This window comes from Vitis vinifera, chromosome 14 (genome assembly GCF_030704535.1).
Source record: "Vitis vinifera cultivar Pinot Noir 40024 chromosome 14, ASM3070453v1".
Lineage (NCBI taxonomy): Eukaryota > Viridiplantae > Streptophyta > Magnoliopsida > Vitales > Vitaceae > Vitis > Vitis vinifera.
The window spans coordinates 28,422,322-28,440,670 of record NC_081818.1 but is presented as its reverse complement, the minus strand read 5'-3'; the positions used below and the strand labels follow the sequence as shown (position 1 = coordinate 28,440,670).

The following is an 18,349-nucleotide window of genomic DNA, read 5'->3' as shown; positions in this document are numbered from 1 at the left end:
GTTTCTATACTATGTCTCACCGTAGAGACGACGTCCTCCTCCTAACCCTCCAAGATTCAAGAGTGGTCACATTTTATTTTGCCTATCCCACCTTATGGTGATCCCTGAGCCTTATCTGCCATTGCTGTGAATCTCAAGACAACTTGTGCACATTTTCAGTTAACCAAACTAGACTTACACCAGTAGAAAAATAAAGAAAAACATTTTTCAATGTGATCCATAAGCACCAACGCACAAGAATCTATTAATCAAAAGGAAAAAGAAAGTGTATAATGATGAAACTCTTGTTGTCCTCTCAATTGCTGCCACACATTCTAAAAGTAAAACGAAACCCTAAATTATAAAATGGTTAAATATACTATCAATAAAACTCGTAATTCATCAAATAAATAAAAAGAAAAAACTTTCATGGGTATTATTCCCTTGAACCCCAAGAACTGACCTAACAACTTGATCCCCACAAACTTCATAGGGGAACTCGACCCCACATCTTCTATAAAGCATAACAAAACTAATTCAAGTTTCATAATCCAATATTTTCTAATTGTATATATATTTATAGTTATTTGTAGTAATAAGAATATAGAAAGAAGAGTAAAGATGTTCAATCGACTATCCTTTTATACAAGTATCTTATAATTAAGATTTCAAATATGGCACAATGTCATGTAAAATTTTGAATATAATGTGAACACAAGCCCAAACAACTTTCTGTTCGGTATAAGCTGAACAAAGGAATCAAAATATCTACGTATGTTGATGCAGACTCCATTTTTATGACACAGATCCGTAGATGTTCTCTTATTATCCAATCTTAGTACATCATACTTAAATATTTCTTGAAAACCCTAGTTTAATGCGTGTAGTATCAACTATTTTATCATTTGTCTAAATTTTATCTAAAATTTTTGTACTTTTTTAATATGAAGAAGAAGATTCCCAAAGGATAGAAAGAGTATAGTTTATCTAATGGAAAGACCAGGATTTGGCCTTGCATATATTCTCGACTTGTAGACATCATTGCCGCACACAGTCAAGCCATGCAAGGTAACAAATTTTTTTTTCCCTTTTTTGTAGCCTTCTTCATTTAGGGATCACCTCTCTAGCAAATTTGCAGATTCGTTGTGGGATTATAATGAGACCTTCAACATGATCAGCATTTCTGAGAGAGCACCATGCATGGCGCTTATTTAATTTGTACATGGAGTACACACTGCATATATACTATATTAATATGTAGATTTCAATATTATTATATCATATATATAACTGAAGTTTCCGGTTCCATGTTATGTTATTAGGCGTTGTATAAGGCTCTAATTCCTTCAATGTCATCCCTATGCAAACCCTTGGTCACTCCAGTAGAAATGGAAGGAAACATGATAGCCTCTCGAACAGAACTATGACCAAGTCCAAGAAGATGACCTATTTCATGCAAGGCAACAGTCTCCACGTCCAATGCACCAGGAACTGCACCAACCGACCATTCTTCATCCGCGTCATAATGAAACCTTCCATCAGTCGGGGCGTAAGCATGAGCTATGGTTCCACCAGGGCCATCAAATGGGTTCCAGTCTCCATGCAAAAGACTATGAAAACTAATTGTCAGGTTGGCGTTTCTGTGGTCTTCAGTCTGCGCAAATGTGAAGCTTGTTGCAGAAGCCCATTTGCCAAATGCCCGAGACACAGGGATCTTGGCCTCATCTGGGGTGCCTGGGAGAAATGCGTAGGTGAGGTGGGCATTATTGGAAGTTGGCCATCTTGGCGATCCAGGGAAGAATTGGTAGTGGGAGACTGTGTGGAGTGAGCCATGGCCTTGATCGTGCCTTTTCTTTGAGGACTGCATCCAGCTTGTCCCATTCACGATATCCGCAACCCCACAGCGCGACCTCATCATCTCTGACACTGTTTCAGAATCCAACTTTCCAGTGGCCTTGAGATGGTAATTGGTCTGGTAGGATTTGATGGCGGACTCTAAGAGATCATCGAAGTAGTCATCATCATCAGTGCGGATTTGGTTTTTGGAATGGCTATTATAGCTCAAATATCCAAACTGTTCGAGATACTTCTTGAGCTTATGAATGCCTTTTACTTTGTCTCTCTTGTTGCATCCCTGTAGATCCTTGATGAACCCAAATGGCGATGGCTTTTCACCATTTGGTGAAGGTGACAATGTCTCATGAGATGAGATAGGAAGAAGGAAGAGAAAGAGAAAGACAGAGAGAAGAATGAATGAGAACATGGGAGAAGGTTTAGGTGCCATAACTGAGTTTAGAGATAAGAGAGCTGAAGTTGGATTTTGCATTTGCTGATTCTCTGGGGGCCAATTTATAGAATTGTCTTGAGGTGAAGAAATCAACGTCACTAGGTCGATCCGGATACGACTTTCACTTGATTCTGAGAGACCCAATTTTAGGTACAATACCCATATGTTAATTCTTATTATTATAAGAAATATTCAAAGAAGACACGCAAATAAAGTAGATAGCGAAAAAAGACTTCTGTTCCAGGAACAAATCAGTCATTTTCATATTCTTAGGAGGGATAGAGAGAGGAGGTGACAATGTGGCAAGGCAGTAGCATTGATCATTCGGTAAGATGGTAGTTATTGATCAACGGCTCTACACTGTAGTTATAGTTTTCTGCTTTTGTCTACAATGGAAAGATCAGGAGAGCCGTGTCCTGCGTTCTTAACACACAAGAGTGACAACCATGCATCAGTTAAACAGTCTAAGATACCAGTTTTTCATTTGAAATGATTTCATCAAAGGGTTTCCTCTCTATTTTGCAAATCGGGTGTGGGATTGTAATCTGAGGCCTTCCTTCAACATTCAGATCAGCATTTCTGAGATATCTAAGGAAGCATGCAGTTCCTAGAGACCAGTGGCTATTGGGAATTACATTGTTGGATAAGAGAGGCAACATGTGATGTCATGTGGAGGCCATCTAGAGAGGTTATTTCAAGTTACGTGTAGCTTTTATATCTATTTGGAAGATTAATTGAAGAGGAAACCCATAACAGAGCTACAAGAGCCTTCATGTTCCTCTGCTTTTCTTCTCTCTTTTCCTTTCCAGTTGAAAACTTCTCCAAACACCAGTAAGAGAAGTAGCAAACAACTCCGGCAATTTTTATATTTTCCTTTGGTTTCTTCTCCAGCAGCTTAATTTCCATTCCCATTTCCAGTTCTTTAGGCACCAACCATATTCAGCAACATGACCCTGAACATGATTTTTTTTCTTCAAAAAATAAATATTACAAGCAATTGCCCATCAGCACAAATCCATTTTTGTCCAAATTTCCGTAATATTACATTAAAATTCTGTCATATTTTGATTTATAAACTTCCAATAAACTAATGCAAGCTAAAAACAACCACATGACTGTAGTTTTCTAGTCTGTTTTTGTGCCTGCATTTTTTAAGGTTGAGATTGGGATGGGGGGTGGGTTTTAGGAGAACAAAGGTTTTTTCCGACAAGAACAAAGTCTAGACAAAAGATATATAGAACACACAAAGAAAACAAAAGATAAGCTTTGATTTAAGAAAATCTGAAATTATTCTATGCCTAAAAATGCAGGATTAGACTTTTTCACAACAATAAGAGAGCATCATCACTCCCTCCATGCAAGATTCAGGCCAATGAAGATATGGAATGACTTGGGGAGAATGAAGTTTATAGGATCAGAAATGGCCATCGTCTATCATTTAGAACTGTACTTTAGTCACATGCCCAAGATCCCCCACCACACGTCTTGGTATATTCACTTGTTTCGATGTCAAAAAGACCATGTTTGCAATGACAAATGAATCTTCACACTATATTTATTGAATAGTTAGCAGCACAGAAAGGTTTGGCATGTTTCAATACCGTGACCAACAAAAAGAATACATTCACAAGCCTCTTCAATTCATGCAACAATTCTATAACAAAGACAACTTCTACAAAGAAAATAATAAAGCCCTTCAATTATAGCATCATAATGTACAACTACATACCTAATTCAGTACCACCAATACATTTATTTCTCGATTTAGACCTTAATTAAAATAATTGGAGCCTGATGACTTACTCCAGCAATAATCATCTATGTTGTTGGGCCAACAAAACAATCAGAATTGAGGAGTCCTGATTCTTGGAGGTTCGTTCTGAAACTGTCTTCCACTACCACTCTCCTGGGCAACCTACAAATCATGGATCAGTGGAGAAGGGCCCAGATGAGATGCTTCTTCTAGGAGTCTTTCAGAGACAGAATATTTCAATATAAATATATCGTATTTATAATCCTCAAGAATCAAGGCCAGATTTCAGTAAAGAATAAGATGATTTGCCAACAACAGCATCCCCTGGCTCCCAGATCCTCTTAATAATCACAACAGAGCACCAAGCATACTTGATCCAATTAGTCACACAATAGTAAAATGAATGGTTGATTGGAATATGGATAACAAGTACTCAGAGCTCACTCTGTTACAATTACAAGAATCTCCATGAGTGATATTGGTCAAACTATAACAATTCTAGAATTTTATATATACATTCTTTTACTCCACATCCCTATTAACCCAGCAGTTCGACATTACAAAAATAAGTCAAGAAGATCTGCCTGAGGGCATTGTCACTATTACAATGAACCAGACCAATAATGTCTTCCATGCATGAATCATGACTTCAAGTTGAGAAGCTTTTCAAAAGATGGAAGGTGTAAGGTTGATCTACCACTCTTTTCTAAACATACTAATTGAAAATTGAAAGCAATAATAGTAAAACCAACTTCTCTATCTAAATTACAGACCTAAAAGAAGTAGAAAACCCTAACAATCTCTCCTCCATACAGCATATCTAACATGTACCAACCTCGATAATTAATTTTTACAGTCAAAAAAATGATATCTAAATAAGCACCACAGAAGGGTGGACATACATGGATGCATAGAAGGAAACACCAAACAAGCAGCACCAACCTCAATGGTTTTTAGTAGACACTACCTTTCGCTGAATACCATTTTGAGAAACCATGGAAGTATCCAAAAAGAACTGTTTGAGCTTCTACATCTTAAGGTTGTCATTCCTATATGACACAATGGAATAGAATCTGCAGTGTCTTCAAAACCTCATTTTATCCAACCTATTGTCGAGAGAATGATTAAAAGTTTCCTTCTCAGTAGCTTGTTGCAATGTGATTAACATAGCAAAGTCATAAGCTCCAACCCACCCACCCAATGGTCCAAGAAAAACGAATAAGTATCCTCAATTCGATAGAATGCATGACTTTCCATCAAACATGTATGTGCTCTTAGTGAGATCCTGACATAAAAATAAACATCAAACATTCTAAGTCCATTAACTTACCCCATTCAAACCTAGAATCATATCAACAACCATTTGAACCTCATATTTTAATTTAAATACATATTACTAGTCTATTAACTTAAACCTAGAATCATATCTAACAAATGCATGAACCTCTACAGTTTAACTTAAATACATATTACCCTTGTTTTGAAAGGCATAGCAACTTCAAAACCATGGTTGTCAGAAACAGGAAATTTCATGGAAAATAGCATCTTACTGTATTCTTTGCTGCACTTGTTTGTCGTGTTACTCATGTATGTAACCACCTGCGGCAGCTTTCTTCCCTTAATTTCTATAACCAACAATATCACTGTGCATTCAGGTGCAAGGTTTAGTGAGTTCACCAACAGAGATGCCAAGATAGTAGGCTTTAGGAATGAAGTTTAAGTGACAAGATTTACCCTGTATGCTTCCATCATTTTTTTCTTGTATAGTAATACCACGATTTTACATGATTTCCAACAACACACCATATCCCAAAGTCATAAATAAAGTTGTTCCATCAAAATAGTCCCTTACTAGGGAGAATCAGAACAAAGCCATGTTAGGATGAGAGACAGTGCATTTTCTTACATATGGACTTGATTGGGGAAGGTGACAAAAGTTTGGCCCGGCTCTGATTAATTCATACACAAATAGGAACTCAGACATATATAAATAAAAAGGGATAGATCATCTGCATCCTTCCTAACTCATCTTTCTTATGCTTAGAATGGGATAGGAAGGCTGCTTTTGAAATGCATGATAAAGAATCAAACAAGAAAACCATTTTGTTTGAATGATGATCTAGAGAGCATCAGTACCTTGAAAACACACACAAGCCTAATACCCATTGAATTAGGCAGCCAAATTATCAGCTGAGGGATGATGCTGACAGATACAAATTTAAAGTAAAGACTTCCCCATGTGCATGACATGAGTCTCTTTTATTTTTTATGGCAGTTATAAGCCTGTTTCTTAGAAGTTGTTTAAATCACCAGTAATTTATCAATCCATCAAAAAAAAAAGAAAAATTATCAATCCAGTTAATGACCTAACTACTGTTTGATCTCAATGATCATAGTTATGTTTCCATTTGTCAACGATCTGTTCAAATGCTATTAAAAACAAAATGGGCCGATAGAATTTCCATGGAATCGTTAAACACCATCTCATGCCATCTGAGTTGACACATGTCAAGTGGCCAATTTTTTTTCTGTTCCTCAAACTAACAATTCCATACAGATAGAGGGTTTTCATAAATATATCAACAACACTTGATTTGCAATGGACTAGTCTAATATCAATACAGATGCAAACAGTTGTGTAACAAACAAAAACAGGCGCTAACTTAAATATCTGTTAAGAACAAATTGTGGCTGATAGAGTATGGCATACCAGCGTTTCTAAAAACTGAAAACCAGTAATGAGCTCTTATCTTATCTTATCTCATTTATGCAAAGCCACCCGGATTTCTTCTACAATAACCATACAATGAAACAACAAGTCGGAATGCTTCATTGAGAAACAAAACATAAGATTTACCTCATTAATGCGACCCATGACCATTTGCCCCCATTTCAATTGCAGCAGGCTTCTGCTTTTCCATACTCTCCTCTCCTTTAATCTCATCATCATCAGAAGCAAGAGAGAATTGTCCTGTAAGATCCAATGAATGCGTTTCTGCACCGATTGGCCTATACTGCTCAGAACCTCCTTGGCCCCCGTTCCGCCGACTAATAATTGAGAACGCAGCAACAACCAAAACCACAAGAAAAGCAAGATGAAAATTAAACTGAAGCGTCGCAATGGCTCTACCTCTGTGATACTCAGGGTGTCCCTTACACCTCACTGTATAATTCCCTCTGCTCTTTTCATACAAACTGCATCCATGAACCATCCAACTCGAAAAAAAGGAAATACCCATTTGCAGAAACCACGTCCCGTGCAAAATCAACCCAATCCCTCGAGCCAATCGAGGCAAATTCGATTTTGGCGATTTCAATTCAAGAACCGTCGAGAAAAGACAAATTGTGATCGGAACAAGCATCATATCAAAGTAACGGTTTTCGATTCCAACTGTGTCCTTTCTTTGAAGGTAAAACAACAAAAACTCTTCCGCAAAGGCGAAAAGACAGATTAAACTGAGGAATGACGAGGGCAACGGGATTGAATCCGTGAACTTCATCAAAAGCCCGAGAACAGCGTACAGGAGAAAAAGGAAGGCAGTTGCCAGCACCTGCAATTGCAGCGGCGACCCGACCCTGTCCTTCGAATTGACCGCATCGATTAACGAATACAGAGAGTTACAAATGAAGAAAAACGATAAAAGGGCAATTGAGAAGAAGGTTAGAGGCGAAGAATATGGGTATTTTCTTCCGGGTCTCGTTCCCGGAGTGATTGAAGATTGGTCGAGTTTCGGGGTTTGAGAGGATGAAAGGAGGGATTCCCACATGCCAATGAGTATGAAACCAACTCCTGCTAAGACAAGAGTGAAGAATCCCATTGCTGAATCTGTGGTTTAGTCCGTGGAGATGCGGATTTCAGATGGGTTTGGTGGGACGAGAATTGCAGAATGGCGATTCGACGCCGTTTCGATCTTGAAGCAACGAAACATCCGGTCAGAGGCTGCTGCTGTCCATATTTGTTAGCGCGTGTTTGGACTTTGGCATCGATGCGGATTCTGCGAAATGAAAATTTTGTAGAGAGAGAATGTAAATGGACCGTCGACTGAGTCCTAGTAATTCTTAAATTTTGTAAGGGTTTTCCTTACTGATTACCACATCTTTCAAAAGTTGAGTGGGTGAATGCCATGTTTTAAGAAAATGATTTCTATAAAAATGTTATAGAAATGATTTACAAAAAATAAAATGATTATGCATGTGCTTAACCAAGTATTGGGTTGATTTGTACTTTTTTTTATAGATACCGAAAAGGCACTACTAATTAAGTGATATCACATATATAATTTTAAATTTCATCTTGTGTTAGTCTCAATTGTTTATATCTTTTTAATTTTATTTCCCATTTAATGATTTAGATCTCATCATATATGTTTAATGGTCCAAATTGGAACTTCAATATATACCATTTTAGTACCTTAGTATTTTCCTTTAATATTCTCAAACAATATAAGCTCAACTCTATATGTTTTGTCTCAAAGCGAAGGATTGGACTTAAGAGATTGTGCTTAAATTGTGACACTAGATGATTAGAACTTTTGTTATACCAATTGATCAAATATTATTAATCGTTTTTTGGAGATTAGAAGTTTGGTTAAAGTTTTAAGTTAGTGGAACTCTCACTAGATTAGGAACTTGAGGAAAGTGGACGTAGGCAAGGAAGTGCAAAACCACTGTAAAATCTGAATTTGATTTCTCTAACTTTTATCTCTTTATAATTGTTTACTTATGTCATTCCTAACACTCTCCAAGTAGATTTGGTGTTGATTGGGTGGGTAAGTTTGAAAATTTGGATTGGGAAGGCCCAATATTGAGAAAGTAGGGATGAAATGGGTTTGACCCATAAAAGACAAGTCTGAAACGGGTTGGACCAAAATAGTATTTATTAAATGGAATTTCTATCTTTACACCAAACCATCAAGCCGAGCTTTAATGTTAGTAAACCTAATTCTATTTATTAAATAATCGTGCTTAGGGTTAGGGTTAGGCTACAAATCAAATAACAATCTTGATATAAGCCAAGCCTAAATCAAATTTAAGATAATTTGAGTCCAATTTGTCCCATTTACACATCTTACAAGTATTAGGAGTCAGGATGAAAACGAGTATGTCATTCCATCCTTTGTCCAATTATTTCAATTTATTCTTACCCCAAAATATAAAAGATAAAGTAGATGGATGAGTAAGGGAATTTCTCGTGTATACACTTCTCTTATATTTAATTTTATATTTTTTTTCAATTTTTAAAGTTTTAATTATAGTAATAATAAAACTCATTTACAACTCGTTTACATTTTTCTTGCACTCATCCTCTTAAAAGTAGGGCAAGACAAATATCTATATAAAAAAAAAAGACTCACTTCATTATCATCCATAGGAGTCATGTACTAGTATATAATAATTATATAAGTCATTTATGATCCAAATTATGAATTGGGTTAATAGAACATGAAGGTTATATGCATCATTTTAGGTATAGAATATTATATCTTTAATAAGTTGGTAAATTGAAATCCCAATGGAAGCACACAAACCACGTGTAGATTATTCCATGTAAGTATATAACCATAATGAGAGCATAGTCATTCTCTCTTTTGGACTTCTAGATTTTGGAGCTTCAACCAGCATCCATCCATATAAATTGTTTATTTACTCTTCCATGCATATGTAATGTTCTTATCATAGTTCATGAGTTAATTAGTTAATATTTAACAAAGTTTCGTACATTTCTGTTTGTGGATTGACTCAAACACCATTTAGCTAAATTTTGAGTCCAAAAACTATCATGTTTTTAAAACTATTACATATACTAAATGAGTTGGTCCTTCTAAATGTTTGAAATGTCTTTCCGTTGATTCATTCTTTTATTTATACATATGAAACGAGTCACATGTATGCCACAAACTTAACCCTATGTGATATGAGATAATCACATTCACCTTATAATGCAAGCATGATGAGTTTATCCACTTTTGATAGTCTAACCATACTAAATAAGTCATCTCTTATAAATATTAAAAACTTTTCTTCACTTTTGATTCATTAATTTTCCTATTTATGCATTTTTAAAAGAAACAGATGCAGTGGTAATCAAACTTTAAATAATTTAAATTAAGGATTGATTATAATACCAACAATGATAATTATATTGTTCATAGTGTACATTTTAAGTCTACTAAGTTTATAAGTCATTTATACATATCAAAGTCATTTTTAAAATATGATAAGTTATCATTTTAAGTGTGGGACCTCGCATCTACCTAGACATACATCCATTTCCCATCCAAATATCAAACAAACAGAGCTATCCGAGCAGCATCCATATTCATTGCATAAGTAATAAATGTTCGAAACAGTTACAATAAAATGCAATCATGAACATAAATACTTGATTTTAAGCTCATAAATCATTATTCGTAGAGTCAATTACTTGTATTTAAAGTATTAAAAATGCGCATAAAATATTACGACTGTGTCATAATAAAAGACCACCAGACATCAAATTCAGATATAAAATAAGCTCCCTAAAAAAACTATTATTGGTCTCTTTTAGATATTAACTTAAGTTTCAAAGGGACGTACTTGAAAAAAATCATTCAAACACACCTTGTTGCAAGTAAGTTCGTCATTCACTCAAAGGAAGCTAAACAAAAAAAATATTATTGGTCCGTGCATCGATAATAAGTATTTGAAATTCCTTCCTCGTATATGCTATAAAGAATCATGCACACTACATAAAATCCTAAATGGTCAATTTTTTCCTTACACCATCATCTTTCCATTATTCTCCTTTATCAGATCCATCTTGTTTTGGTAGCCTCACAATTACATGGCCCATTTGATTTGATGTGCTTGGATTGTTCTTGTGTTCATTCCTCTTAACATGCCCTAAATTAGTTTTATTATCTTTCTCGAGAGGATCGATTTTGTTCTTATTTTGCAACTGAAATACACCCATCAATATTGTTGGAGTGCCCCCTAATAGGAATCCTACCAATTTTTAAGATTTTAATTGATAAAAATTATGAGACCCAAAAAAAAAAAAAAAAAAAGATAGAAACAAAACGACCTCTTCCATTTATAAAGGAAAAATCCTTGGCTAGTTTTCTAAACCTCTTCAATCCAATCCCCATATGGTATAAGCCTATAACTGACTTTCACTAGCGTAACCCAACAGCCGATCAACACACGTGTTTGGCGCTCCCGTCGAGTCTTACGCTCTATTGCTAGCGCTCTACGCAATCTTAATGTGACTCTTTGGGGCATTTCTTCAGTAAGTTGGAGGGTCCACGCGATCTCCACGATATAAAGCCGCATTCAAGGCTTCAATCTACAACAGATGGATAAAGGAGTCATGCCCATCTCGCAGGCCCCATAATTTAAGTGTCTCTATCCCTTCACCCAGTTCCTTTATGTAGTTATTATCCACTCCCAAACCTTCTTTATCTACTGCAATTCCTTGCACAAGGTGCTGCAACAAACACATCCTTCAGGCCTGTAAATTTGGTAACAGCGAGTGTTTTTTTAGGGAACCCATAACTTTTTCTTTCCTTTTTTTTGATCGGTAACAAAGGTAGAAATCCTAAAGAGTTTGTGTATAAATACCCAGTTTTGTGTTCTGCTTGTTGCCATCTTCTTTTTCTTCTCGTTACTCAGTTCACAGACGAAAAAAATGAAAATCAAGGGCGATTTTCGCTGCCATCTGTTTGCTTTGGTCTTGATTTTTGTGGGGTTTCAAGTTTCTGTACATGGACGATTGCTATCGGTGTCGAAACCAGACCCTGATGATGCTGCCGCCACTGCTCGATGGCTGGTCTCCCAGAATAATTGGGGGGTCTTAAAGTATACTTTCTTCCTCTAGCTCTTGCGTTGTTCATCTTTGGTTGCTCTCATGCTGTTTTTCTTTGGGTTAATAGATTGCCTTTGATTTCTTTCTTTTGGGGATTGATCACTGTAAATCCCAATTGATCATATCTGCTTGAAGTTTCATTTGACAAAATCCCAATTGATCATATCTGCTTGAAGTTTCATTTGACATGGTTTACAATAAAATAAAAAAAAGATAATTGGGGGCAAGTAGAAAACGTGCAACTTATTTTTGCAAGTATTTCGGAGATTAAAAGGATGTCTGTAGCTTGAAGCGGTGACCAAGTATTGGTTCAGTGCTTTAGGGTGATTTAATTGGTTTGTTGCAGGAGCTTTTTAGGTTTTGGAGTTTTTGTTGACATGTGTCTCATATTTGTATGCTCAGCGCCTATGAGCTTCAAAGTTTTAATTTCTTTTATTTTCCAGTATTTTCATGATGCCCAAACATAAATTCTGTTTAACTTGCAGCCAAAAAGGCAAGAAATTGCTCAAAAATTTCCATTAGAAAATCAAAACTAAATTCCCTAAAATCCAATTGAACAATCATCACTCCTTGTGCCACAATTTAAGAACATATTTTCAATCTTTTCCCCTAAAATCCTTGCCTATCAGTGAAGGAAGGCCAAAGAGGAAAAATTATTAGATTGTTTATGTCCAGAACTAATAGTACTTGTCTTTCTTCTTGGGCTTGTGATCATTTCAGACTTTTTTCTGCTGCAAGCCATATTCCCTCAATGAAAAAAGCCCCAAGAGAAAAATAAAAAAACTGTTAATGTTAAAGCTAATATTCTTCTTCTATCTTCTTGAGCTTGTGATAAGTTTTTTGATGTCCTAGCTGTCAATAGCCTAGTGTTGGCAAGCTCCTTTATGTTGAGAGTGTTTCTGATTATGCTTATTGCTGTTATTCCTTCACCAATGGCTGAGATGGCTTATTTTGTGTAAACACAAGTATTTTTTAGGGTTTTAGTGGGAGAAGATAGTTTGAATTGGATATGATTGGAGGGATTTATATTGTTTATGTTAATCTTACATTGTTGTTGAACTTTTGGTACAGATATTAGGCTTTGGGTTTCGTCTTTGTTTGTTGGTTCTTGTATAGATCAAAGAACCCATTACAGTGTTTTCTCTGATTCATTTCACTTTGGCTGGTGATGTGTCTGTGCATGTCCTTTTGTGCATTTGATTGTTGATCCAAATACTCATGATTAGACTTTTTGCTTGAAAGTTTGGATCACGATCTCAACTATGAAAAGGAATTAATAAAGGGGAAAATTAGAAATTTATGGCTTCTTGTTGCAGAAATTACACCAATTAACTTATTGATCCAAAGGGAAGAACTATTCTTTTACTAATTGGAATGATATTATTGAAATGATATTTTGTTTATTGCTTGCACCTACCATACAAGGAGGAGGAGAGATTCTCAATAACTGTTATCTAAAAAGCAAGGAAGCCAGCCTATTACCTTGCTAATGTCATGATTAGACCTTTTGCTTGAAGGTTGAGATCATTGATCTCAACTATAGAAATGAATTAATGAAGGGGAAAAACAGGAAATGTGACTCCTTATTGCAGAAATTACTGCAATTGCTTGTCAAGTGGGAAGGGCGTGAGCTAGTCATCTAATTGTTAATTTTAGAATTTTAATACTTTGTTGAGGGATGCTTTTTTTTTTTTGGTGTCTTTCTTTTCTTTTTTGTTTTTTCTGAAGGTGCTTTAGGCACCCGTTGTATACTCCTTGTATACTTTGAAGCGCTTTTCTGGCACTTTTTTAATACATTCTTTATTTACTCATCAAAAAATAAAAAATTATTGTTGTACGTCTTATTTAACTTGCTCATCAAAGTGTTACTTTTAGTTTTGGGGTTGCTCATTGAAGATTGGATATTCCATTTTTGTCTTGTAAGTTCTACACTTGTTTGGCTTGGCTATAGTTTACTTTTAGTATCATTGTTTAATGAATTTTGAACTCTTATATCCAAGGAGATTAGATGGTTGTGTGGGAGAGGAAGAGTACCAGTGACATAATTGAGTGACCTGATCATGATGGATATTAGTTCAATGCTGTTGAGCTAATGGGCCTTGCTGGCATTATGATCCCTTGGCTGAAAATTTTCATGACATAAATTTAGCTTGCCCAGTTTGGTCACTAATACCATTTTGTTAATCAGTTTAGCCCTCAGTTTAATACGATTCATGATGCAAAAGTTCAGGAAAATAGTATAACCTATTCTCATCCAAGATCTGGAAATGGCTGTCTCTGAAAGAAATCAAAAATAATGTTAACTAACTGCTGATTCTTCTGGAAGTCAAACACAATGGAAGAGGAGTAATTTGGGTGAGCAAACCTCCACATATCTCTGCTCAGAATAAATGAAGTAAAAGGAAGGTCAAACCTTTTTGTGCTTAGAAATTTAGAATACACTAGTGCTTTCTGATCCATAAAAGAAAGAGAGAATAAAAAATAGACAGTAATGCCTATGGCACAAATACATACATAAATTAAGCAGAAGACCGTCCATGATCAATTATAAAGATCACTACATTCTTGGTACCTGATATATTATATCATATGTTGTATAACAATTCTGCGTATAGAACTTGATTCATATAGTGCAGTTTTCTACTTTGTCCTTTTCCCCCCACTAAAACATGCAACCTTGTGTGAAGTCTTGTTACATTTTTATAAAATGTATCTGTGTTATGAAGTATGAAGCTTAAATCTAGTCAAAGTTGGAGCTGATGCTACCGTTTTATTTATTGCAGTACCATCTCAAGCGACTTGGGAGGAGCACCCTTTGGGTAAGCTCTTACTTTTCTCATTTAGATGATTGTTTCCCCCAGTTTTAAAATATATATTGGAAATCCTTGTAATATGGTATGGGAAATTTTCTTTGGATGTACTGTATGCAAGTTATGAGAATGCTATAACACTCTTTTATGTGGATATATGGATACATCATCAATTTATCTAGACAGACATTAAGCTTATAAGTTTTTGGGTAGATATTGTATGAAAATGAAAAAAAGAAACCAGTCAGAAAAATCAAGCTGATAATTTTATCTCCAAATTTAATTTTTATTTTGATTTAGATAGCACTTAGATGCACAGACTGTGGGAGCTTTCCATCTCTAAGATGGAGGAAAGTTCTCCAAGGCCCACCCTTGAGGCTAAAATTCCTCGAGGGTTCATACCTCATGGTATGAGGAACACAAGTCATGCCTGAGTCTTGATGCATGTATGAGACTTGAATCCCCCTATGCATGAGCCCAAAGATTTAGAATTCTCATCAGATACTTGAAATTTATCCTCCTCTGGAAATTGTGACACTTTGTAAATGGCGAAACAGAGTTCATGTTCCCAAGTGGCTGTAACCAGGAAGAATAAATTTTCTGTTTTTCAAATTTTGTTGCTTTTAAGGTTTTTCCAACATTTGTTTTACACTTTTATATTTTAAGAATAACTGTCGGACCTTTATTAGTAATGATTGAGCAACCGATATTTGAATGGGTTTAGATCCTCTGATTTATTATTTCGCCTGTACTAGTCTGGATCTGATTTTTTACAATTCTGATTTGGGATATCTATGGCTTTGTTGATGGAGTTTTCTCCTGTACTGTTGCATTCTTTAGTTGTTATTTGTCCACATACGTACATATACTTTACCTTATTTGTCTATTATTATTAGATCATTCTTAAAAAATAAAAGTATCCATGACACTTGCTGTATGCCTTGCATCACTATATGCCTCTGCCTTTTCTTTTCAAATTTTGTTATGAAGATTTATTTTGGCCGTGACATCTTATTATAGTTCTTCATATTGTCCTATATTATTTGCCACTCAACATTATTATCTGAATACCATGCAGAAATGTAGTCTCCTTTAGTGATGGGCTACCAGATGAAGGTCATGGCATCCCCTACTTCTATTTGACAACTCTTGATCCAACCGCAAGAAATGCGTTGTCTGATCAGAGGTCTTCATTGACAATCAGTGAGTACCCTATTGGAACTTGCGGCAAGAAAGACCCTGAGAATCCCAGTTGTGCAAAAATTACACTTACAGGAAAGGTATGTTGGAGAATCAAGTGTATCAACCTGTTATTTATGCATGACCACATTATTTTTGGATTCATTAACTTGCCAACCTGGTTTCCCAGCTCCAATTCTATAATTTTTTCCCTGTACCAGTTTCTGCATTCCCAATACTACCTTTGGATTGCTATTTGTCTTTCACATCATCTTCATGCTGACCAGTAGTTATTTGCATTTTATATATTCATGCTTACTAGTAGGCTAGTGGCTGTTTGGTTTTTATATTCAGACAGACTAGTCTAGATTGACGCCTGGAAAAGTGATTTCAATAACACAAGGTCGCCAATATCATCTTATGGTCGCATTATATGATAAAGTCTATTGAAGTGCTTAAGAGGTTTAGTTAATTTTACGGATCTAATTGAAGATTTAGTAGAAATAGCTTTGTATTATGTATATCTGTTCTTAAAATTGCTCAGTGGTGTGCACTTTACAATAACTCAACATTTGATTGTGTTAAATGAAGTTCTCATGAGATTGATTTGACAACAGATGTGGCATCTAGCTGACTTCAATAGTTGGCATATGCTTTGTTGCATGTTATTATATTAATAAAAAACATTTTCTAAAAATTAACCGGCCAGACCCGTACATATGTTTGTGCCAATCTTAGCATATCTCACAGGCATGCTCCATTAGATGTTCTTAACCAACTTCTAGATGTAGTTAACTAACTTGACATAAGAGGAAAAAGTGATTGAAAACAACTCATGAAGATATGCTTCAATTCCCCTTTGAAGCAGGTCCCAGGGGAGAGGGTGCTACCTGTTGCATCCTGGACCAGAATAACCTGCACCATATGTTGCCACAAAAACAGTACCTTCTCATTTTTCTATCTTTGGGGCCACCCTCCCTGAAAATTATGTGAGTTCAGCTAATTATGCATGCAATTCCTGTGGGGATTTTAAAATCATGTTGCACACAAACAAGATTGTTTTCTGATGAATATCCTTAAATTTGATTAAGGGTTTATTTGCCAGTAAATATATTGAAAGAAACGCCATAGACATCCACAATATTTTTAGGCTGTACCGATTTTTGTTCGTATCAAATTAGAGATGTATCCTGAAATAGTTGGAATGAATGAGGAATGACCTGCTAAACTTTTGAGCCAGTGTATGCTTTTGGTCTGACTTAGATTGAACTTTTGCCTCTGGTGTATTTCAGTTGAAGTTAGTTGACGAAAAATCCAAGGAAGCAGATTTTGCTCGAAATGCCCTGTTTTCAAAGCATCCAGAGATGAAGGGTAATTACAGTTCTTTCTTCTCAAACTTGACATGATTGCTGATTAATAACTGTATCACCTTGTTTTCATTTCCAGACATTTATTAACTAGCTGTAATAACAAGGCCCATTTTTACTTTTTGGATTGTGAACAGGCTGGCCTAAGGGTCACAACTTCCAGTTCTTCACATTAGACATTGAAGATATATTCTTGATCGACTGGTTTGGTGGTCCTAAACCCCTTACAGTGGACCAGTACCTGCACCCCAAAACGTGAGTATATGTAACAAAACTATGCCAAAAAATAAATGTAATTTGAAAACTAGCAATTCTCAAAGGAATGAATAAAGTGGAATCTGTTTTAGTAAGTGTTCACTCCCAATTTTCTGATCAATTTTCCTTCTTCCCAATCATGGGTCTCTGCCCTCTACAGGTACAAATTGGCCTTCACTCTCTGAATCCCATCTCATCTCCATTCTTCCCAAGTCAATCTGGTGTGGATGTGAATATCTTATGTATGATAATAAACTCCTCTGAAATCAAATATTTCACAACTGTGAATATTCCATTATTTCTGTTTCTTGTGACATTTTAGTCTCCTGCTCCTCACTCCATACAGTGTTAACCATCAGGAATGGAACTGTTTATTATTGTTCTCCCTACTCTTGGACACTTCAATAAAAATGATACAATTTTTATTTTATTCTATATTTTTTATCACCTTCCATTTTTTATTATTTAAAACTAGGTGATACCCCTTAGGGTAGCCTATTTGGTCATGCAAACACGAGGAAGTATAGTCCAGTAAGTGGCACATGGTCCTGAGTTTGAATCTTATACTAATAATACCATAAGTTTATCTTATGGTTGTTGTAAGGTGATCAACACCTTGACGTTTGGGTCCTCATGGAGAGAGTCTTAAGGGTTTGGTCATGGAAGGTTCCTCGTTTATAAAAAGGGCAAAAAAATATATTTAAAACTAGGTAATGACAAATCTCCATTACTTTGCACAATCTATTTTGAAAATGTATTGTTCAAATCAATATCTCAAGACAAATGAGACAAGGAAAAATCAAATGATAAATATATAGTTATTTAAAACAAATAAGGGCTCTGCCTTAACAAGAAAACCCTTGACAATGGCACAAT

At 35.6% G+C, this 18,349-nt stretch overlaps 3 protein-coding genes across 7 annotated transcripts; 1 reads left to right on the top strand and 2 right to left on the bottom strand.

The window, feature by feature from the left end:
- Positions 1-1,237: 1,237 nt before the first annotated feature.
- Positions 1,238-2,310, bottom strand: LOC100262981 (metalloendoproteinase 2-MMP). The gene has a single exon (XM_002280769.5). It carries the CDS (start codon positions 2,303-2,305, stop codon positions 1,298-1,300), a length of 1,008 nt encoding a protein of 335 aa, XP_002280805.2. The 5' UTR covers positions 2,306-2,310; the 3' UTR covers positions 1,238-1,297.
- Positions 2,311-3,885: 1,575 nt separating this feature from the next.
- Positions 3,886-8,078, bottom strand: LOC100262740 (uncharacterized). 5 transcript variants are annotated; one of them, XR_787640.3, is made up of 3 exons: positions 6,877-8,078; positions 5,570-5,662; positions 3,886-4,181 (listed from the first exon to the last, which is right to left on the bottom strand). XR_787640.3 is itself a non-coding variant. In XM_010662674.3 (2 exons), exon 1 carries the CDS (start codon positions 7,835-7,837, stop codon positions 6,881-6,883), a length of 957 nt encoding a protein of 318 aa, XP_010660976.1. In that variant the 5' UTR covers positions 7,838-8,078; the 3' UTR covers positions 3,886-5,304; positions 6,877-6,880. The 5 variants fall into 5 exon arrangements, 3 of the variants coding, with proteins under 3 accessions (XP_010660976.1, XP_010660975.1, XP_002280785.1); XR_787641.3 differs by lacking the exon at positions 3,886-4,181 and adding an exon at positions 4,696-5,304; XM_010662674.3 differs by lacking the exon at positions 5,570-5,662 and having other exon boundaries at positions 3,886-5,304.
- A 3,049-nt stretch (positions 8,079-11,127) lies between these two features.
- LOC100267890 (uncharacterized) lies at positions 11,128-17,903 on the top strand. The gene is made up of 6 exons (XM_002280691.5): positions 11,128-11,855; positions 14,646-14,681; positions 15,751-15,952; positions 17,144-17,222; positions 17,356-17,473; positions 17,634-17,903. Exons 1-6 carry the CDS (start codon positions 11,686-11,688, stop codon positions 17,656-17,658), a joined length of 630 nt encoding a protein of 209 aa, XP_002280727.1. The 5' UTR covers positions 11,128-11,685; the 3' UTR covers positions 17,659-17,903.
- The last annotated feature ends 446 nt before the right edge of the window (positions 17,904-18,349 follow it).

Excerpts from the sequence above, each read along its gene's own strand:
- LOC100262981 (XM_002280769.5), bottom strand. The coding sequence starts at position 2,305 with ATGCAAAATCCAACTTCAGCTCTCTTATCTCTAAACTCAGTTATGGCA.
- LOC100262740 (XM_010662674.3), bottom strand. The coding sequence starts at position 7,837 with ATGGGATTCTTCACTCTTGTCTTAGCAGGAGTTGGTTTCATACTCATT.
- LOC100267890 (XM_002280691.5), top strand. The coding sequence starts at position 11,686 with ATGAAAATCAAGGGCGATTTTCGCTGCCATCTGTTTGCTTTGGTCTTG. Across the intron at positions 14,682-15,750 it reads TTGGGAGGAGCACCCTTTGG|AAATGTAGTCTCCTTTAGTG; the intron begins GTAAGCTCTTAC and ends AATACCATGCAG. Across the intron at positions 15,953-17,143 it reads AAATTACACTTACAGGAAAG|TTGAAGTTAGTTGACGAAAA; the intron begins GTATGTTGGAGA and ends GGTGTATTTCAG.